General features: G+C 41.0%; 1 protein-coding gene across 1 annotated transcript in view; it reads right to left on the bottom strand.

Annotated features, from left to right (window-relative positions):
- The window catches only part of ACOXL (acyl-CoA oxidase like), a 336,509-nt gene that overhangs the window by 117,421 nt on the left and 196,195 nt on the right, over positions 1–22,893 (bottom strand). Inside the window, exon 13 of the mRNA XM_047746939.1 lies at positions 18,180–18,269. Within this exon, the coding sequence (XP_047602895.1) occupies positions 18,180–18,269 (90 nt within the window). The remainder of the gene's footprint in view (positions 1–18,179; positions 18,270–22,893) is intronic.

The raw sequence follows: 22,893 nt of genomic DNA, 5'->3' as shown, positions 1-22,893 counted from the left end.
ATGTTTTTCCTCTTCTCTTGAAAACCTGGAATTTCTGGGAAGCCTGAACCCACGTTCCCTTGAGGCAGCAGTCAGTGGGAAGTAACCAGCAACAGCTCCGAGGAGAGGGCAGAGGCCCACATCTGCCCCAGTCCCCATGGTGCTCTGAGATTACAGGGCTCTGCTGCAGTTACGTGGGTCTCTGCCTGGCTGTGAAGACCCTTGGTCTGGTTACCCCTGTCGTGGGCCTCATCCAAGTATGCCAAAGATCCCCATGCGGTGTAAGGAGCCTGGGAGTGGGCCCCTAACCCCCATCTCTGTCCCTTTCCATTTCCTGGCCTCATCAACCAGCCACCTGTGGCCAGCCCAGTTCTTCCTGAATGGTGGAGCCCAGCTCAGGAGCATACTTATTTTGTAGGACAGGTGCTACTGGTCAGCTGTCTGTGACTCGCTGCCCTTGGCCCCCACACAGTCTTTGCTTTCTGGCTCACACCTTCTCTCACTAAAGAGGTGGAGAATGCCCAGTGCTCACCCCCAGCTCCCATGAAGGGCCTTGGCCAACTGTACCGTCCTGGCCAGTGAGATCTCAGAGGAGTTCAGCTGAGGGCTTCTGGGCAAGGTTTCTGGAATGCCTTCTAAGATGCAGATGAGACCACCCCAGAACCACTCCAATGTTGGTGGAATGGAATGCTGGCGAGAGGCTTGGGCCTTAAGGGCAAACAGGCCCCTGAGCCAGCTCTGGGGTTACCATGGAGGATGAGATGTTCTTATGGTTTAGGCCATGTTGGCGGATATTGTGTTACAGGCAGCCAGCTGTGTCCTGACTGCTACCACCACTGGCAGCTGGGTCCAAGTTGACCTTCCTGAATCTAGCTTGTCCACTTTCCCTGGTGCAGGGCTGCTGCTGTTGTCCCCAGTCTTCTCAGGCCCATCCCCCAACCCTTGCCTTCTAAGCCGTCCCCCATCCTCCCCTCCACACATTTCTATCTGCCCTTTACAGCAAGTTTCCCTGCAGCGCACACACGTGTCCGGCCTCTCCTGAAGCCCACCCCCTAACAACAAAATGTCCAGTGGAGTTGCTTGGAATAGATATCACTGGGATACTTACTTTCTTTTATTCAGAAGGGAAAGCAACTAAGGCTTTACATCTGTGACTAAATAAATATATAAATAAATGGTAAGGAGGAGAATGTTAAAAAAAGAAATCCTGTGAAGTCTTCCATATCTCGAGTAAGGCACAAACCCTTTCCGAAGGAAAACAAAAATTCTCCTTAACCCTCAATGTTGACTTAAGTTGTTTCAAATTATAATGTTGCTTGAACATGTTCAAACATTTAACTAGATATAAACACCTTATGTTTGTGGCTCTCATTCAATTATAAACTATGAAATTAAATACAAGCAAAACTATAAAACTAATGAGATTCATATCAACAGCCCTAATACCATGTGGCAGACTGTTTTGCAGCATGAACTTGGCCCTCCCGGGCCATGCAGGTTCCTGTGGATGGGTTATGCCCACGCCCCTGAGGGCTGGGGGGAAAGAGGCCCTTCTCCTTCCAATCTCTGATGATGAAATCTTCCTTCAGCAGCACAACATAGCACCCCTTAGCCTCACTTGGCACAAACACATTGTTTTGGTCATAGAAAACCTACATTTGTTCTCTTCTCGTTGGTTCCTGGTGACCAAGGTGATATTATTTTTATTATTTACAGGCCAAAGGGCCTGTAAATGTGAAGACGAAGTTGGGAATCCTACGGCAGGCAGCCTCTGGGTCTATGGTGTTATCTAGACAATCTACATAACGTACTTAGACTATTTCTGTTTAGATTATCATCAAAGTTAAAACAAATAATTAACACATTCTCGTAAAGAACTCATAGATCCCAACTTGAAAAACAATGCCAAAACCAATCTCTCTGTAGAGAAAATGAAGTCACCTTGGGGAGTGGAGGAATAAGGATAAACAAGTGGGCCAGATTCAGAAGGCTCCCTTTCTCCAAAACCTCACACATGGAGCCCTAGGGGAGACCTTTCAATATTTAGATGCTAAAACATCTGGTTTTGAAAAAACTGGTACCAGCTTCATGTATTGGTCATTGGGTTTAGAAATAGAAAAACAGAATGCCTGTTCGAATTACTTTGCTTAGCTTTTCTGGGAGAGCATCACCCTAAAGTCCCTCCAAGGTCCCCCAAATGAGCACATTTTACAAATGCTTCATGTCAGTTCTATTCCCTAAGCAGAACTGCAAGCTGTCCTCCCCACTCCATTTCAATGCCACCACCCTGGCCTGGATGCCAGGGTGAGACTGGGTCCCAAGCCCACTCTTGGTAGTTCTACCCACGGCCTTCATAGCCTTCACTAGGCCAGCTTCTGAGTTTCTGCCTGCCTCTCTGGTCTCATTCCACACAGCTCCCCTTAGTTTTTGCTGCCATCACCGGAAGTGATTCTGGGTGTAACCCCATCTGTAGGTCTTAGGGAACATCCCTTGAACCACTTGCCCCTGATCTGCTGGGTCAAGCAGGCCCTCAGCTTACCCCCTTGTTCTCTCTCTCCAAGAGCCCTCAGATTAGGAAGGTAGCTGATCCTTCGGGTAAACAGACGTGTCATTCACAGCCCCATCCCCTCTGTACCTGCTGCTCCTCTTGCCATCCAGATCTCAGGCACTTCAGAACTGATGCTCCATGGCCCTGAGATTGGGTTTGACCCAACCTCCACCTTTGATTTCAGGGATATCTGTATTTTTCTCCATCTGCCATCTCAACGTCTTCATCTGCTGCTCAGCTATAGCCAGAAGGCTGGGGCCCCAGAGAGAATGTTCTTTCCGGTTTACTGTGTGGGTCCTTCCAGGAGCAGGGGAGTCCTGGTTTAGCAGCCTGAGGTCCTGCCCTCACCTAACATCATACGGGTCCCAAGGCCCCATTCTAGCCTCTGAGGTCCTGTGTGTCTGGGAGAAGAATGTGGAATTCTCTCCAGTGGTAGGGAGTAGGGAGATCGCTAAGGCTAGAGGGTGAGGGGTGTGCATGTGTGCGCGCGCGTGTGTGTGTGCATGTGTGCGTGTGTGTGTGTGTGTGTGTGTGTGTGTGTGAGAGAGAGAGAGACAGAGACAGAGATAGGGACAGAGAGATACACTGGTCTTTGTTCTCTCTTTTAGAAAGGACTTCCTTTCTCTGTTACTCTTCATTCCTTCTCTTCACTTTCATATTTAAAGAAGGTATTTTTAAGAAAATGTTTTTTAAATACACCCGATTTTAAAAATTCAAGCCATACTAAACGGTCTTAAATAAAAAGTAGAAGTCTCTTGCCCAATCCCTTTCTTCTAAGACCTCACTCCATAAATAACCATTTTTAAGTGGGTTTTGTTCTGCTAGAAGGAAACGCTTCCAAGCATCAAGTTGAAACAGATTCTCCTGTCATGTTTTAGTTTGCTTCATATCTGGAGCGTGCTTTTCTTAAGCGGTCTTGTTTTTCCTGAAATCTTAAATCCCCCTCCTTGTTTCAAGAAGAAACATATGCCTTTTCCATCACATCACTAAGATCTTCCTGCTTTTTAATCACTCTATTTGTCGAGCCAAAGTCATTTCCTTCTGAAGCTATTCTTTTGATCCTCTGACTTCCTGTTCTAATTGGGACTAATTGTGTTCCAGGCTCACCACACCACTACTATCCAGATATTACTTTATACAGGCTCCTGGATTAGCTCCAGAAAGCATACATGTCTTTCTAATTCTTAATTCCTTTTCTGCCCTTCATCTACAAGTAATGTTATTCAGAAAGCACATGGCAGGAAAACTTACGGAGCAACTGAATATCTGTAGGTCTTATTTTACCTCATATTTCATCAATAATTTGGCTAGCTATGAAATTTTACATTCAGGATGACTTTCCTCTGAATTCTAAAGACATTGTTCCATTTTACTCTAGATCCTTGCCACTCGACATGTGGTCAGCAGAGCAGCAGCCTCAGCATCGCCTAGGAGCTTGCTGGAAATGCAGAACCCCCGAGCCACCCCAGAATCTGAACTTGAACAGCATCTCCAGGGATGTGTGGGTGTGTCAGACTTGAAAAGTGTTGTTTTAGCCTTCAGCATTGCTGCTAAAAGGGCTGAGACAATCTGTTCTCTTTTCTTGGCAAGTAATCTGATTTTTTTTTTTTTCAGTCTAAGGTTTGGGGACCCTCTTCTTGACCTTAGCCAGTGATCTGAAATTCTCCAGGCTATTTTTAGGCTGTGACCCTTTCCAGTGGGTCCTGCCAATTTCAAAACTTGTGTCCCTCTTCAGATGTGGGAAGTTTTCTTTTTTTATTTCTCTAATTTTGTCTGCCTGTCTGTATTCTCTGTTTTCTTTTTCAGGAATGTCATTGATTTCCTTGATTGATCATCTGTATCTTTTATTTCCTCTTTATTTCTCTTCACTTGGTTTTTCTGATCTTCATTCTGAAGAAGTTTTCTCAAATTTATCCTTCAACAGAATTTTAAAATTTTGCAAATGCCTAATTTTAATTTACTGTATTTCTCTGCACTATGGTTACTATAGTTTAATGTAATGCTCATTTTTCATAGCAGGCTCTTCTTGTTTTATAGATGAGAATGTTGTCACAATATCTAAGGATACTAATTAGTTTTCATTTCTCTGTTTTCTTTCAGTACCAGCAGCTGTTTGTTCATCTTGCTCCTTCATTTTCATGTTGTTGATTTTCCTTAAATGTCTGCTTATCCTCATTAGAAAATATTATGGAATTACTGTTCATTTGCTTAGGTATGATGATGGTATTGTGCTCAGTAAGAAACTGTCTTTATTTTAGAAAATGAATGCTGAAGTTTTTACAGATGTCTGCAATTTACTTTCACGTGGTTACACAAGCATGTGTGTGTGCACGCACACACACACATGCACAGAATAAGAAAGAGGACATTCCGGAGCACCTGGGTGACTCAGTCACTTAAGCATCTGACTCTTGATTTCTACTCATGACATGATCTCGGGACCTGAGACCAATCCCTGCTTTGGGGTCCATGCTGGGCTTGGAGCCTGCTTAAGATTCTCTCTCTCTCTGCCTCTGCATCTCTGCCCTCCAACCACCCCTGCCATGTGTGTGTGCGCTCTCTCTCTCTCTCTCTCTCTCTCAAAAAAAAAAAAAAAAAAGAGGACATTTAAATATAGCAAAGTATTGACACTTGGAAGTGGAGAATCTACCCAAGTGGAGAATATAATCCAAGTGTTACTGTACTAGTCTTTCCATTTTTCTCTCAAAATTTCTACTTGAAATTTTTCTAAGTAAAAACTGGAAATAACAAGAAAAACAGAATAAAAATATCTGAATGTCCTTGGGAAAATAGTCCTGGGGGCCTAAAATCTCTAAGGAATCAACTTTCTTATAGGAAACCAGATACTTACATGGTCTTTAAGCAAGTTAGACCACAGGTCATTTGCATTTTTGCATTTTTGCTCCCTGCAAAGAAGAGTAATAACCAATCTATGCAAAGCCTCTGACTGATACTCTTTAGGAAATCTGCCAGAGTGGATTAGGAAGGCACCTGTTCTGCTGTATCTCTAATGAAGCAAAGAAAGTTATAATGGGATTTCATGGGTGTGGGGCATAATTGGATTTGGTGGAGGACATAATTAAATTTCACCAAGGGCCTACAACCTCTGCCCCAGGAAAATAATGAAAGGGTCAGAGGACCTTTCATCTTGCATAAAGGGAAGTATGTAAAGCCTGCAGAAACTCGATAGTGCATGCCTGCTCTTTCCCCCTCTCCTCAATCATGGGACAGCAATACTACCACTTTGAAGATCATTAGAGTCTCAACATGGGGCAGAGGGTTGAAAGCACCGTAGGTAACACTGGAATACTATGAAACTCACTGACTGGTTTCTGCTGTTCCCTAGTCTCCTTAATTTTCTATCTCTGCCTCAGGAAGTACAATTGAAGCAAAATCCAGCCCAGAGAAAGGAAGCCTCCCCAGTATGGGCAGATTCCAACACTCACGTAGAAGGCCAGGTTGACCAATGCAGGCAGCCAGAGCCACCTTTCCCAACTCTGTGTGATGACAGGTACCCTGAAAGCTCTGGGTACAAAATAGGACCTGTCATCTGACAGGTTTCCTGTAGGGTGTGTCAACTGGTGGCAAGCAGGCAGGCTGACCTTCTCCCCAGCACAAAGCTAATGTGCTGAGAGGTCTTGGTCTCTCACCCAAGGAGACCAAGGCTTCCCTCAGCAGGCTGTCAAGTGTCCTTTCCCAGAGCAGTTTCCAGAGTTGTGGCAGATGCTACAAGTGTAGTCAAGGGTTCTGATGTAGGAGCCCAGCCATCCTGCTTCTAGGCAGGGCTTGACAGAAATGCCTGGTTCTCTGGCCCAGTCCCTCTCTTGCTCTCAACCCTTGTAACTCAGCGTCTTTTCAGTGATAACCCAAAGTAACAACCCTCACCTCCAGCCCTCTCCACTTGGGTTGACCCATCATTTCCATCCCATCTGCTTTCCATTCTCCAGAAAGAGGTCAAGTTCCTTGGTCCTCTGATGGCTCCTCTTCCACTGCCCATGCCCCTGCAGATCTGTTCTTTTCTATTTTTTCTTCCAGCTATTTCAATGGGATTTGAGGAGGGAGGAGCAGTAATATGGGTGTTCATGTCATCATCTTCCTGAATCAGAAGCCCTTCCTTGGGTTTCCAGTCCTCCTATTTATGCCGTAGTGTCTAAATATCTTCTTTCTTCCTAATTCTGGATGCCTTTGGATCACTTCCAAAGTGATCACCCCCCCACACCTTTAATCTTCCCTCTTCTTAGCAATGAAATCAGGAAGGGCATCTTATGGCACCACTGCAGAAAGGAGTCAGCACAGCAGGCCAGAGACTGCTATTCCTGGAAAGGCCTGCTTGCAAGGATGGCCCTCGGTTAGCATCTGGGAACTTGGATTTGGGAAGAGTTCCCACCATTTCCTGACTAATAAGTATGACTTGCTGTGCCTGAACTGTTTGTGCAAATGATATGGTTTATGCTGCCCACCTGTTTTCCTCCTGAAAGTCTGGAATTTTGACGTATGCTAAGTAGAGGGAACCTACATGACCAGCCCCCGATAAAAACCTTACATGCTGAGTGTCCAACGAACTTTTCTGCTAAGCAATAGTTCATATACACTGTCACGGTTATTGCCCGAAGAGTTAAGTATGTCCTGTGTAACTCCAGTGGGAGAGGAGTCTTAGAAACTCATGTCTGGTTTCCTTCAGACTTTGCCCCATGTGCCTTTTACCTCTGCTGATTTCGTATTTTATCATTTTGCTACAATAAATCCTAACCATGACCGTGGTGACATGCTGGGTCCTGTGAGTCCAAGAGAACTGTCAAACCTGAGGGTGATCTGGGGACTCCTGACACATACTACTTATAAAACAAGTCTTTCTGCCTAAGAATAAACTTCAGTCATGGCTTGAGGTTGTGAGCCAGCCAAAGAAGGTTATTACCATCTGGTTTTAAGGTCTCTGGTTATCTCCTTTCTGGCAGACTGAGCCATTGCTGGCTTCTTTCCTCAGCCTGGACGTGAAGTCCTTCCATGGGCTCTTACTGCAGCAATGCTCTGTCTCTTTGTCCTGGCACATGTCCACCTGAGCAGGGGCTCAGCCTCCCTCTTGCCCAGCATCCCTCCATTACGGCCCCACCATGGTCTGCAGTGCCTCACTCTCATTGCCCATTCTCTCATTTACATGACAAATAGCAAGTAGTCTCCATCTCTGCCTAGGCTTCCATTTTCATTCATAGTTAGAAACTGTGACCATCCCCTAAGTAGATTATACCATCTGTCCATCTTGCCCACAAGCTAGAGCTTTGCAATTAAAGCGCTGAATCATAATTTCAGACTCAGATGATGCTGAACCACATGCTAACATTTAAAACATACTCCCAGAGGAGAAAGTTGTTGAAAAACCTCACACACTTGGATCACCAGCTGAGATGGAGAATGTGAATTAGTATAATGTCTGATTACTGAGTATTCTTTTTTTTTTAAATAAAAGATTTATTTCTTTATTTTAGAGAGAGAGAGAGAGAGAACGTGAGAGTACGCTTGTGTGAGCAGGAGAGGCAGAAGAAGAGGGAGAGAGAATCTCAAGCCATGCCAAGGGTAGAGCCCAATGCAGGGCTCAGACTCAGGATCCCAAGATCATGACCTGAGCTGAAACCAAGAATCTGACCTTAACCAACTGTGCCCTCCAGGTGCCCCTCTGATTACCGAATATTCTTAAGGAGAGGTTTTTTTTTTAAAGCAACATTTAGCGGGGAGACCAAAGAGCAGGCAACTATTAATCTAGCCCAAATTAAATGGCAATTCTTAAATAATTCCCCCTAAATTATTTACTTAACTATAGATATCCCTAAAAGCTAAAATAATAAGGGGGCAGGAGAGAGCTGCCACCTAACATTTTAGTTTTCAGTGGACTAAACTTATAACTGAATACCATTCCAAAAATGTCTGCATTACTCTTTAAGTTAGCCAATTTTTCATAAAAATTTTTGCATTATAAAAATTCATTTCAATATCAATTTTTTTCAAGCATCCAGAGCCTTTTCCACATAAAGATAACAATCTACAGTATTTTAATATATCTTTAATATATTTTTTAAACATCAATGCAAATGTTCATTTTTTAAAAATTTTATTTTTATGCAAGTTTAAGAATGCAGATGTAAGAAGTGATTCAGAGAGATCTCATGTACCCTCTACCATAACATCTTCCAAAATACAGCACTGTTTCAATATCACCACCAGGAAAAACGGTGCTGGTACAATCCACAGAGCTCATTCCGTTTTTGCTAGTTTTACATGCAGTTATGTGTGTGCATGTGTGCATGCGTGTGCACAGTTCTGTTCAGTTTTATCACATGCATACCTCTATGTGACCACCACCACAAGCAAGATATAGAACAGTTCCATCCCAAGGATCCCTCATGCTACCTTTGTATAATCACGGCCCCTTCCCTCCCTTTTCCCTCCCTCACTCCTGGAGACGCTGACCCCGTTCTCCATCACCATGATTTTGTTATTTCTAGAATGTTATATAAATGCAATCGTACAGTATGGGACCTTTTAAGATTGGTTTCTCTCACTCAGCGTCCAGGTTGCTGAGAGTCAACAGGTGTTTGTGTTTTACTGGTGAGTGTGGTATGGATGTGTCAGTCAGGCCACCCCGTCACCCAGGGAAGGACATTTGGGTTGTTTCCAGCTTGGGGTTGTGTCAAATACACTGACTATGAACATTCATGTGCAGGTTTTGGCATAAGTACACGTTTTCATTTCTCTGAGAGTAAATGTCCAAGAGTATAATTGCTGAGTTTTATGGTAAGCACATGCTTAGTTTTTTAAGAAACTGAATACTTTTTTCTAGAGTGGCTGTAACATTTTATCTACCCACTAGTAATGTATGAGTGATACAGTTTCTCTGCTTCCTTTGGCATAATAAAATTATTAATATTTTTTTAAATTTTAGCATTTTGATAGGGTTGCGGTAGTATCTCAATGTGGTTTAAATTTGTAGTTCCCTAACAGCTAATGATGTTGCTTATCTTTTCATGTTCACATTTGCCATTGGAATGTCCTCTTCAGGGAAATGTCTGTTCATGACTTTTGCCTATTTCATAATTGGATGGTTTTTTACTGTTGAGTTTTGAGAATTCTTTACATCTTCTGGACCCAAGGACTTTGTCAGATACATGGTTTGCAATTATTTTCTCCCAGTTTTTAGCTTGTCTTTTCATCTCCATGGTCTTTCACAAAGAAGAAGGTTTTAATTTTGGTAAAGTCTAGTTTTCCCATTTTTCCTTTTATGAATTGTGCTTTTGATGTCAAATCTAAAAATTTTTTTCTAGTCCATGCTCTCAAAGATTTTCTCTTAAAAATTTTTTGTGAAAGTTTTTATGATTTTATATCCTATATTTAAGTAGTTAATTTTGAGTTAAAACTTTTATAAGGAAACTTAGGTCAAGGTTTATTTTTTGAAGTACCTCCCATACTGTTTTCTATATTGGCTGTACCAATTTACAATCTCACCAACAGTGCACAAGGGTTCCCTTTTCTCTGAATCCTTGCTAATATGTTTTATCTTTGGGTTTTGCTCTGTTTTTACAAAAGCCATCCTAACAGGTGTGAGGTGATATCTCAAGGTGGTTTTCATCCGCATTTCCTTGGTGATTAGTAATGTTAAGCACCTTTTCATGTATCTGTTGGCCATTTTCAGGTCTTCTTTAGAAAACTACTCAGGTCTTTTGTTCATTTTTAACTTGGGTTATTTTCTTTTTTGCCAATGAGTTGTATAATTTCCTTATATATTTTGTATATTAACCCATTATCAGATATATGGTTTGCAAATATTCCCTTCCATTCCATACACTGTCTTTTCTTTTGTTCGTTGTTTCTTTTTGAGAAGAAGCCTTTTACTTTGATGCAGTCCTTCTTTACTTTCAGTTTTGGTGCTTGTGTTTGGGTATCATATCTAAAACAATTGTTGCCAAGACCAAAGTCTAGGAACTTTCCCCCTGTTTTCTTCTGGAAGTGTTACAGTTTCAAGTCTTATGTTTACATGTTTAATCCATTTCAAGTTAATTTCTGTGAGTGGTGTAAAATAGGGGTCCAATTTCATTTTTTTTGCATGTCAACATCCAGTTTTCCCAGCACTATGGATTGAAGAGATTATCCTTTCTCCATTGAGTATTCTTATCTTCTTTGCCAAATATTAGTTGACTGGACATGCATGGATTTATTTCCGGGTTCTTCATTCTGTTCCTTTGGTCCATATGTCCTTCTTCATGCCAGTACCACCAGTACCACACTGTTTGGATTATTATAACTTTGTAATATAGTTTGAAATCAGAAAGAGTAATGCCTTCAGCTTTGTTCTTTCTCAGGATTGCTTTGGTTACTCAGGGTCCTTTACAGTTCCATACAAATTTTAGGATTCTTTTTTCTATCTGTGATAAATGTCATTGGAATTTTTATAGGAATTACATTGAATCTATAGATTCAGTATGAACATTTTACAATATTAATTCTTCCAATCTATGAGCATGGAATATTTTTTTTATTTGTTGTGCCTTCTTTAAATTCTTTCATCAAAGTCATATAATTATCAGTGTTCAGATGTTTTATTTATTTCTAGGTATTTTATTATCTTTGGTGCTATTATAAACAGGATTGCTTTCTTTACTTCTTTTTCAGATATTTTGTTGTTAGTGTACAGAAATGCAACTGGATTGTGTATGTTGATTTTGTAGCCAGTAATTTTCCTAAATACATTTATTGGTTCTAGCAACTTTTGGCGGATTCTTTAGATTTCTATATACAAGATCACATCAACTGCAAACAGAAACGTTATTTCTTCCTTTCCAATTTATATGCCTTTTCTTTTTCTTGCCTAATTTCTCTGGCAAGGACTTCCAGTGCTATGAAGAGTAAGAGTAGTGACAGTGGGCACCTTGTCTTGTTCCCAATCTTCGAGGAAAAGCTTTCAACCTTTCACTGTTGGGTATGTTACTGGTTTTTAGTCTCATAAAATTGGTTTTTAGTCTCATATAAAAAATATACAATTGGAAAAGATAGATGGTAGGATTTTGATCTTCTGAAATGTGCAAAGATTTGTTTTGTGACCTAACACACAATCTATTCTGGAGAATGTTCCATGTGCATATGTGAAGATTGCACATTCTACTATTATTGGATGGAATGTTCTGTATATGTTATGTCCATTTGGTCTAAAGTATATTTCAAGTCTAAAGTTTCCCTATCACTTTTCCATCTGGATGATCTATCCATTACTGAAAATGAGATATTAAAGTCGCCTACAATTATTGCACTATTTCTCCTTTCAGATCTATTAGTATTTGTTTAATATACTTAAGTAGTCCAATGTTGGGTGCATTATATTTACAATTATTATAACCTTTTCATGAATTGACCCATTTATCATTATATAATGACCTTCTTTGTCTCTTGTTAGATTTTCTGACTTAAATTCTATTTTGTCTGATGTAAGTGTAGCTATCCTTGATCCCTTTTGGTTTCCATTTGGATGGAGTATCTTTTCTATCCCTTCATTGTGAGCCTGTTTGTGTCCTTAAAGTTGAAGTTAGTCTCTTATATACAGCATATAGTTGGGTATTGTTTTGTTTTTATTTTTATTCCATTTAGCCACTTTATACCTTTTGACTAGAGAATTTAATCCATTTAGATTTAAATAATTATTTATATGTAAGGATTTATTTACACTATTTTATTGTTTTCTGGCTCTTTTGGAGTTCCCTTGTTCCTTTTTTCCCCTCTTGCCATCTTCTTTTGTGATTTGATGATTTTCCATAAACATACACTTTGATTGTCTCTCCTTACTTTTTGTGTCTACTACAGTTTTTTGCTTTGTAATTATCATGGGTCTTACAGAATATACTGTTAAGATATAACAGTCTTTTTTGAGCTCCATCACATAAAAAATTCTACGTCTTTACTCCTCCCCATTTTGTTTTTGAGGTCATAATTTACATCTTTTTATTTTGTGTATCCCTTAAAAAATTATTATCATTATTTTTAATAATTTGTCCTTTAACTTTTATACTAGGGTTGAATGTTAAACATATCACCATATCCCAGTATTAGGATATTCTAAATCTGGTTATATGCTTACTTTTACTATTGTGTTTTATATTTTCATATGTTTTCATGTTACTAATTAGCATCCTTTCATTTCAGCTTGAGGAACTCCTTTCATCATTTCTTGCAAGGCGGTCTAGTGGTGATGAACTCCCTCAGCTTTTATTGCTTGAGAAAGTCTATAACTCTCCTTCATTTTTGGAGAACAACTTTTTTTTTTAAGATTTATTTATTTATTTATTTATTTATTTATTTATTTATTTGACAGAGAGAGAGAGAGAGAGCGAGAGCACAAGCAGGCAGAGAGGCAGGCAGAGAGAGAGGAGGAAACAGGCTCCCTGCCAGGCAGAGACCCTGATGCGGGGCTCGATCCCAAGACCCTGACACCATGACCTGAGCCAAAGGCAGAGGCTTATTTAACCCACTGAGCCAACCAGGTGCCCCTGGAGAACAACTTTTTCAGGTTAAATATTTTTGTTTAGCAGGGTTTTTTTTTCTTTTCCTTTCAGCATTTGAATATATCTTCTCACTCTCTATTGGCCTACAAACTTACTACTGAAAAATCCATTGACACCCTTATTGGAGGTTCTCTTGTATTTGAGGAATTTTTTTCTCTTGCTACTTTTAAAATTCCTTGTCTTTTATTTTAGACAGTTTTATTATAATATACACTGAAGAAGATCTTTTTGAGTTGAAAGGTTTGGAGGGCTTATGAGCTTCATGAAGTTGGATATCCAAATCTCTCCCCAGAGTTGGGACATTCTCAACCATTATTTCTGTAATAAACTTTCTACTCCTTTCTCTCTCCTCCTTCTGAGATTCCAACATGCATAGATTGCTTTTCTTAATGGTGTCCCATAGTTCAGAGAGGCTTTCTTCACTCTTTTTCCTTCACTTTTCCTTTGTTCTCCTCTGACTGGATAATTTCAAATGACCTGTTTTTTTTTCTCCTTCACAAATTCTTTTTCTGCTCAGTCAGGTCTGCTGTTAATGTTCTCTACTGCATCTTTCATTTCATTCACCGTGTTCCCCAACTCCATAATTCCTATTTGATTCTTTTTAAAAAAAGATTTTATTTATTTATTTGAGAGAGAGAGAGAAATATAGAGAGATAGCAAGAGAGAGAGCATGAACAGGGGGAGAGAGAGAAGCAGACTCCCTGCTGAGCAGGGAGCCCAACCTGGGGCCCGCGGGCCCCAGGACCCTGGGATCATGACCTGAGCCAAAGGCAGATGCCCCACTGACTGAGCCTAGGTGGAGCCCCCAATTTGAGTCTTTTTAATGATTTCTATTTCTTTGTGAAATTTCTCATTTTTTAAATGTAGTGCTTTCCTGCTTTTATTGAATTATCTTTCTGGGTTTTCTTATAGTTCACTGTGCTTCCTTAAAACAACTATTTTGAATAGCTTATCAGGAAAATTGCAGATCTCCATTTCTTTGAAGTCAGTTACTAGAAAATCATTGTTTCCCTTTTGTGGTGTCACATATCTTTCATTTCTCATGTTCCTTGAAGTCTTGCATTGCAGTCTTCACATTTGAAGAATTCACCTCCTCTAGTCTTTACTGGCTGGCTTTGGGAGAGAAATACCTTCCATCAGCCCTGTATGAATTCTGAGGCTTTTTCAGACCTTCTGTGGATACACATGTTCCACACTTCTTATTCTCTCTTAGGGAATAGTTTCTAAGATTGTATGACTTCTTTTGATCCTACAAAAGTAGGATTAGTGCTTAAAGCTTTCTGTTTACTTCCCCCAGGGTGGTAGTGACTGCTCGAGTTTGTGTGCTTTCTTCCAATCCCACAGAGTCAGGTTGGCTTTCTGTATGTGTTCACTAGCTGACTGCGAAGGCTGGCTCTGGCTGCCCTTGGGAATGAACCCTGATAACTGGCCATGGAGTAGTGACATGTGTGACTGAGGCATGTGGAACACTGTGGGAGCCTGTGGACCAACATGGAGGATCTGTAAGTGGGGTGTCCCCAGTGGCTCATAAGTGGGTTTCCTGAAGGAGTCTGCAAAGCAGTTAGGAGATCCATGTCCAATCACTGTCCTCTGAGAGCAGCCACGGCTGCTCCTTGCACTCTATGTCATGTAACACACCTCAGAAATCTCAGTGAGAGGAGAAAGAAATGGGCCTCTTGGGCAGTGCCCCCACACAACTGGGTAAGCTGGGTGCTCACTCGCATGCTCCCCACTCCCCCTGTGGGAGAAATCGCATGCCAAAAGGTCTCTCTTGTCACTGAGCTGTGCTGTCTTGAGGGAGGGCTGACACAGGTAAAGTGAAACTGTTCCTTTTACCCTCTTCAATGCATCCAATCTCATTACTTTTTGCTCAAATGGTGTGCTGGAACCTCACTGGACTTCTGGACTTACACAGAGGCACTATCATCCTTGGATGATTATCAGAATTGGTGTTCTTTGGGCATAAGATGGCAGAAAACTCCTATTTCACCATTTTGATGGTGTCTTAGAATAAGCTTGTCTGTGTCTACAGAAAACTTTGTTGTGATTTTGATGGGAATTTCATTAAATGTATAGATCAGTTTGGGCAGAATTGACATTTTCCTACACAGAGTCATCCAACTGATGAATATAGTATGTCTCTCCATTTATCTAGGATTTTTTTATTTCTTTGAAGCATTTTGTAATTGTCAGCACATAGATCTTATGCATGTCTATTGGATTTACACTTAAGTATGTCCTTTTCTTTGGAACAATTGTAAATGATATTGTGTGTTTAATTTCAGTTTTCACATCTGTTATTAGTACACAGAAATGAGATTGACTTTTGTGTATTGATCTTATATCCTGGAGTCTTACGAGCTCAGTTCTAAGAGTTTTGGGGTAGATTCCATGGATTTTTCTATGTAGATAATCACATAATGTGCAAACAGGGAAAGTTTTTATTTCTTCCCTTCTATTATCTATGTCTTTTAATTTCTTTTTCTTGCCTTATTGTACTGATATAACTTCTAGATCTATGTTGAATAACAGTAGTGCCAATGGACATCCTTGATTTGATCCTGCTTTTAGGAGGAAAGTATTCAGTATTTCACCAGTCAGCATGATGTTAGTTACATTTTTTGTACGTATTTTTTATCAAGTTCAAAAATTCCCTCCTATTCCAGTTTGGTAAGATTTTGCATCAACATGTTGTCAAAAGCTTTAGGTGTATAAACCAATATGATCATGTGATTTTTTCCTCCTGTAGTCTGATGATATTATGAACTACATCAACTGATTTTTGAATGCTGAAGCAGTCTTGCCTATCAGGAATAAATACCATTTGGCTGTGGTGTATAATTATTTTTATACACTGTCAGATTCAATTTGTTAATATGTTATTGAAGATTCCTACATCCATCTAAATTTATAAGAGTTATTGATATGTAGTCTTCCCTTTTTTGTAGTATCTATTTTTGGTATCAGAGTAATACAAACTATATAAAATGAATTGGGGGGACCTTGGTGGTTCAGCTGGTTAAACATTCCACTATTGATCTCGCTCAGGTCATGATATCATGGCCATGAAATCGAGTACCATGTTGGGCTCTGTGCTACTCTCTCTCCCTCTGCCCCTTCCCCAGCTCATGCATGCTCTCTGTCTGTTAAAAAAAAAATTTAAAATAAAAAAATGAGTTGGGAAGTGTTTTCTTCTCTTCTATTTTCTGGGAGAGACTGCATAAAATTCTTCCTTAAGTGTTTGATAAATTCTCCAATGAAACCTTGGCCCAGAGATTTCTTTGGGGGAAGCATTTTATTATTATTAAAAATTCAATTTCTGTAAGATTATAGGACTATTCAGGTTGACTATTCAAGTTGGTTAGATCTGGGTGTTTGTGATTTTGCGGAATTGGTCAATCTGACTAAGTCATCAAATTTATTAACGTAAAGTTATTTTCTAGTGTTCCTTCATCATTTTCTTAGTTCCTCCAAGATACCCATTCTCATTCCTAATATTGGTGACTTGAGTCTTCTCATTTTTTTATCAGACCTCCTGGGTCAGTCTAGTTGATGACCTTCATTCTAGTTGTGGAGGTGGGGGCTCAACTCTCCACTTGATCCTGCTGATACTGGGGTAAGGGTTAAGGGTACTGGTGATCTGTTTCACCTTACATCAGTCTTGTTGCTGCTGAGTAGAAATGGAGGCTTACCAATGGGCCCTGATGACATTACCCTGATGAAAATCTAAGTTCCACTTGCTTCCACTAGGCAGGGGTAGAAGATTAGTTCCCTGCTCAGCCCCACCAATAGCACCACATTGAGTAACGGGAGTGTTACCACCGGCTACCAGGGTCTGATTACTGCCATGGATCAGAAGTCAGGTGAAAGATCAGTTCCTGCCAGGTCCTGCTGAAACTGGTGTATGTGTGCATGTGTTCAGTTTTTCCATTTTCTTTGACTGATGTACAGAGAATAGAGCTAGAAAGGTTTTTGTTTTGTTTGTTTTTTTTAATCATCAGGCCACCATCTTCCTTGTCCTTTGGGTAGGGAGAACAAGGTTTTTCTTGGTTTGTCTACACCTATTAGAGATTCAGGGCATACATATATGCTCTTACCCAGGATATATGGAAGGCAATAAGGAAACCCAGACAACTTGCTGCCTTTCCCTTCCTCTGGTTGCAAGCTCCCTAGGCAGCCTGTCTTCGTCTTTCTCCCTTTCAGAGGTTTCCTATGCTCATTTGTTGTGTTATGTCCAGAGTGTTCGTTTATTAAGAGGGAGGACCTGGGAGGAATAGGGCCATTCCATCCTAGCAGAATCAGGAGTCCCTGTTTTCTTTTTGTAAAAATACCAAATTGTAATCCCATTGTATATATAGTTTTATATCATTTTTACTTATCATATATTAAGTTTTTAATTTCTGTAATAAATCCTTGTAAGTACAATTTTAAAAGCTATATAATTCCCCATTGAATGGCCAGAACATGATTTACATAATCATTTTCATATTGTTGAAAATTTAGATTCCAACATTATTGCTATAATAAATAATGTACTAATGAAAACGTTTATGCCCTGAAGTTCTTCTGTATTTAGGATTATTATCTTAGATAGTCCCAGACATGGAATCACACACAGCCTAATAGCAACATGGAAGAGTGCCTCTTTTGTTCTCACCAACACTGGGACTTCGACATGCTCTTAAACATGAGCCAATTTGTTGGAGAAAACAGCAGTGTGGTACGCCCTCACATGCATGTCTCTGATCACCAGGGAGCTTGGTCAATTTGTCCTCCTTTTATAACCTGCCTTTTCATGCCTTTCTCCTGTTCATCTTCTGGGTCCTCAAGTATTCTTTGGGAATAAACTTCCAGCAGAAGGATCTGACTAAAACGGGTTGAAGTTTTCTTCAACCAAGAAAGATACAGGGCAATGTCAAAGATAAGCTAGGAGAGAAATAATTTAATCCTCTGTTCAACTACTGCAAAAATCAAAGGCTTAACAGGAAAACACCTGCCAATTAAATGAAGACATCAGATGAAGATAAAACGTATGAAACACTTCAGATTTCTGGATAACTCTTCATCTTGAAAAGTATGCCATTTAAGAAGAATAAACATTTCCTGAATCTTACCTGCAGCATAACAACATTGTCACCTTCAAAAGTCACAAACACATCTGTGTCGCATTTTAGGCCTGAGATTCGGTTTTCCATCATGTAACCCTATTGCAGAAAAAAGAAAAGAAACATATTTCAAATTTCCAATTCCACCATTATAAAGGATGAACATTTTCTATGAAATTAAACAAAAAAACACAGAAAATGGAAAAGAATAAAATAACTATAGTTTTTTCTGCCCAGAATAACCATTCTAAGAATTTTGAGCCATCACACTTGCTTTTGATCCAGAAATATTTTTGTGGATTTGCCTTCATTATTAGTAACCATTTGAAAATGGTCATGTCGCATTTTTCCGAAATAGTTCAACAAATTGTGCTGATTTTTTTTTTTCTCTCTTCCAAATCTTGTGAATTCTAATAAATGTCAAGAAATTAGTGATTTCGTCCTAAAATATGCAGGAGAATGATGCCTCTTCAACACCATCCCCATCCCTATCAAAATTAGCACATGTACCTGGTTCTTGGGACACAACATAAAAATCCTAAATTGCCACTCTGCATGTTAATATCATTAAACACATTGCATCATAAATTCACACTCCAGTTTCCAGCTAGTTTTTTTTTCTTTTTTTCTTTTTCTTTCTTTCTTTCTTTTTTTTTTTTACTTCCTGAAATCCTTATTTAAATGGCAGTAGCCTGCTGCTCATTTTCAAAGTGTTGACAGTATTTCTGCACACAAACTGGGAGAAGCAGCTGCTCAAGGGAAAGTCGATCAGCCCCAGGCAAAATGTGGAGCAGCAAAGTTTGCCTTTGTTTGGCCCCAGGCCCTTCCCCTTCTGAAGGCCCCAGCGCTGTATTTCTTCCAGTTCGTTGCTCTCCCCATTAAATTCCCAGAATCTTTCCCACTCTTGAAATCTGCTTCCACAAATCAATCCTGCCTAAGTAAGTTATAGCAGAGGTGACTGTCACGCTACTTCTCCCAGGAGTATTTGTAGTTAGCACTGCAGCTCTGAAGAAGGAAAGACAAGATTTAGCCCCTGCTGAAATCTTCAAGTCACACAGAGCCTCACAGAACGGTGCTCCTATGGGCAGCCAGACACTCCTATCTCAAGACACCTTAACGCCCTGGGGGACCACCTTTATTTCTGAAAATGGCCATTTGAGTCAGAAAAGCCAGCACTTCCAGGGACCTGCTGCCTGCGAAGCCCTGAAGTCCCCGAGCATCAGTGCTTTGTGGCCCAAGAGCCTTCCTCTGAGGTCCCTACTTTCCCTCCCGATCCCCCCCAGTCATGGCGGCCGTCTGGGCAGGCCAAACTGAGCGTTCTCATCTGCGGGAATACTTAATTACTTTCGTAAATGTAAACAGGGTGTATGTATGGAAAAATAAATCAGTAGCATTTCCAATCTCCCCCAATCTTGTGCCATAACCACAGGGTTAAACCCGCCCCACAGGCAGACCATGTGAAATCAGGTTCTGACTGAATGTGACCAGAGCCCAGAGTGCTTCCCGGCCACAAGGCCATAGCTGACTCATTTTCATCATCGTCATGCTACCATTGATTGAATACCACCACAAACCAGATTCTGGACTGAGTGTTTTACCCAAAGAAACCTCACCTGTTAATCCACGTAATCCCCTTCATTCTGACAACAGCTATGTGAGGTAGGCATGACCCCATTTTACAGATGAAGAAAGGGAGGCTTGAGAGCTATGTCAGAATGATCTTGAATCTATCAAGTTCTGGTGTGGAAAATATTAACACTACAGATACCACCTCAGTGTTAGGAAGAACATTCGTACTTAAGGGGCATAGCAGCTAAGTGCTCAAAATAAGGATTTTGAAGAAACAAAATACTTTTTCTTTTGGCGCTTTGCTCTGGTCTCCCCGAGTAGGGATGGAAGTGCCTGGTTCTTTGTTGTTCTCTGACTCTTCCGAATTTGTACACACTCTGTCCTGGGGGAAACCAGGACCACCAGGACTTTAAAATGACCTGAAAGATAATTTACTTAAAATGCAGCAAAATCAGCAAACAAATAACAACAGTCTCTCAGGGAATGGGCAAGGGAGTCCTGTGAACATACAGATGCTCTATCTTAGGTTCGTTCTTCCAATACAGTGTAATTGATTTCTCTTCTAGATGGCGAAACTCAACCTTGAACCCTTCTTCATGTTTGAATATCGAGTAAAACCACATGATTGCTTTCATGAAGATTCCAGACTCTCCAGGGCCCAGACCCAGAAGAGGTACAAGGCACACAGCCATTGCAGAGCTTGCAGACAGCTGAAAACAAAACAGCCAGGAGAAAACCAAAGCCAACCACGTGCAAGTCACGGCTGTGGCTGGCACGTTGCTTCCAATCTCCCGAAACCACCAAGGGCATAGTTATGATCTAATTTCCTTAGAAAAGGCCAGAGAAGGCTATCCTCATAAAAATCTAAATCTTTGAAATATCTGGGGTGACCCGTTGAGGAACTAACAATGCTCAAGTCCCAGGTATCTGAGTTCTGTGTGAATGTGCACACAAGTTTAGAGGAAAGACACACAACCCAGAGAGTTACTGAATGCAGACCTGCAGCCATCTTCTTGAGGACTTAAATTCTAAATTTGGATCCCTGAACTCTTTGGGGGGACAAATGATTATAAACTGTGTGTGTGTGTGTGTGATTTTCTAATTAAAAATGAACTTGGTTTTTAAATTAATTACTAAAAGCAGTACAAAAGCATTATTTTAAAAAATGAGAACAGAGAGGAAAAACCCACAAAAAAAGAAAAAATAAAGTGATTTGTAATCTCACGATGTAGGACATAAAAGGGTGCCTGGGAAAGAAAGACCCCAGGAAAGAGGCTTGGAATAGGAGCTAAGATTACAAGGACAGAGGTAAGTGTTGAGAAGAGAAAGGTGGGGAGGGACTGGGAAACCAGAAGGGCAGATATGGGTAAAGGGAACCATGGAGTGTTCCGGAGGGAGGAGGATATTGATTGAACATGTTGGAGTTAGAGAAGACTGAGGAATGATTCGGGTGTGAGGAAAGCCAGAATCAGTGAGCAAGACAGGAAAGTGAGAGTGCTGGATTTAGGGAAAGAGGAAATCTGTTAACCTCATAGGCACCCACAGCACCCATGGGTGGCAAGCTGGGGGGCAATCCTGGGCTCTGCAGCCTGAGACGTTTCCACGTCAGGTCACGACCCAGCAGTTGTTACCTCCACAAGGCTTTATAAACCGGCACCACAGGATGTGTCAAGAAAAGGGACAGTTGGGCGCCTGGGTGGCTCAGTGGGTTAAGCCGCTGCCTTCGGCTCAGGTCATGATCCCAGGTCCTGGGTTCGAGCCCCACATCGGGCTTTCTGCTCAGCAGGGAGCCTGCTTCCTCCTCTCTCTCTGCCTGCCTCTCTGCCTACTTGTGATTTCTCTCTGTCAAATAAATAAATAAAATCTTTAAAAAAAAAAAAAAAAGAAAAGGGACAGTCACGGTCATTACTGAGAACCAATTCTATGTTCTGTGTTATATCCGATATTTCATTTCCACCTTTCACAACGACATCTCAGCACCCCTGTTTGGGGATGAGAAAGTTGAGAGTCAGTGAGGTTTTCTGACCCTGCTCCTGCCACAGTGGCTCCTGGCCCACCCCCTGGGGTTTTGCAGTGTTGTTCCCCTGTCTGGAGCAATGCCCCCAGATCTCCATGGGGGCTCTCTTTCCTCTCATTTCTGTCTCTGGTCCAAAGTTCCCACTGCCAGGAGGCCATCCCTGGTCCTTCTGTCCAAAACAGCTGCCCCGCCCGCCACCTTTTCTCCCTATCTCTTCACCTCAATTAATTTTTTTTTATAGCATTTCCAGGTATCTTTCTAAGCAGAGGACATTGGTGCACATACACACAAAGAAGGAAGACCATGTAAAGACACAGGGAGGAGAAGACAATCACAAACCAAACAGAGAAGCCTCAGAAGCAACACACCCTGCCAACCCCCGATGTTGGACTTTTAGCCTCTAGGACTGTGAGAAAATAAATTTCTGTTTTTCAAGGCCCTCAGTCAGAGGTATTTTGTGATGGCAGTCGGCGCGGACTAACTCAGAGCGCGGCCGCGCGTGTGCATACACACACGGAGATAAATCAATGCGAACGGCTTCTCTAACAGGAGTAAATCCTCTGGAGTCTAAGGAAATCCTCCTCTAAGCCATTATCTCGAGGGGCTCAACAGCACCTTGGGAAATGGAATGGCAGTCCCATAAGCTTTTTTTTTTTTTTTTCCCACATTGGACTCCTAAGGAAGGGCATTTGCTTATACATTTCTGGCTGGGGTAGGGGAGCAGATGAGGAAAAAAGAGGGACGTGAGGGAAGAAACAGGTTTCATCCCCCCGAAAGTGAATAATATTTTCCATTAGCTTATTTCACTCTTAATTTAAAAAAGAAACATAGAATAGACAGAGGGAACTCTAAACTGCACGCTCCCAAAGCCAACAGAATCCTCAGGGGGTCATGCAGCCCAGAATCTGGTCTCCCTGAAGAAAGAGCACACCGGGTAGATGTGTTACTCTATCTCTGCCTTCTGGGTTACATTGAGCCTCTTAGCAAGTAATTGTGAATGTCATTAAGGTTGTGTCCCATTTCAGTAAGAGCCCCATGCAACATATTTTATGATTCAAGCTTTGTACATTGAAAGTTTAATATTTTCCTGCTGTTTTTAACATCTCTGAATTTTTTTTTACTGTATGATTACATTTA

This window comes from Lutra lutra, chromosome 9, assembly GCF_902655055.1.
Source record: "Lutra lutra chromosome 9, mLutLut1.2, whole genome shotgun sequence".
Lineage (NCBI taxonomy): Eukaryota > Metazoa > Chordata > Mammalia > Carnivora > Mustelidae > Lutra > Lutra lutra.
This window is presented reverse-complemented; position numbering and strand designations above follow the sequence as displayed.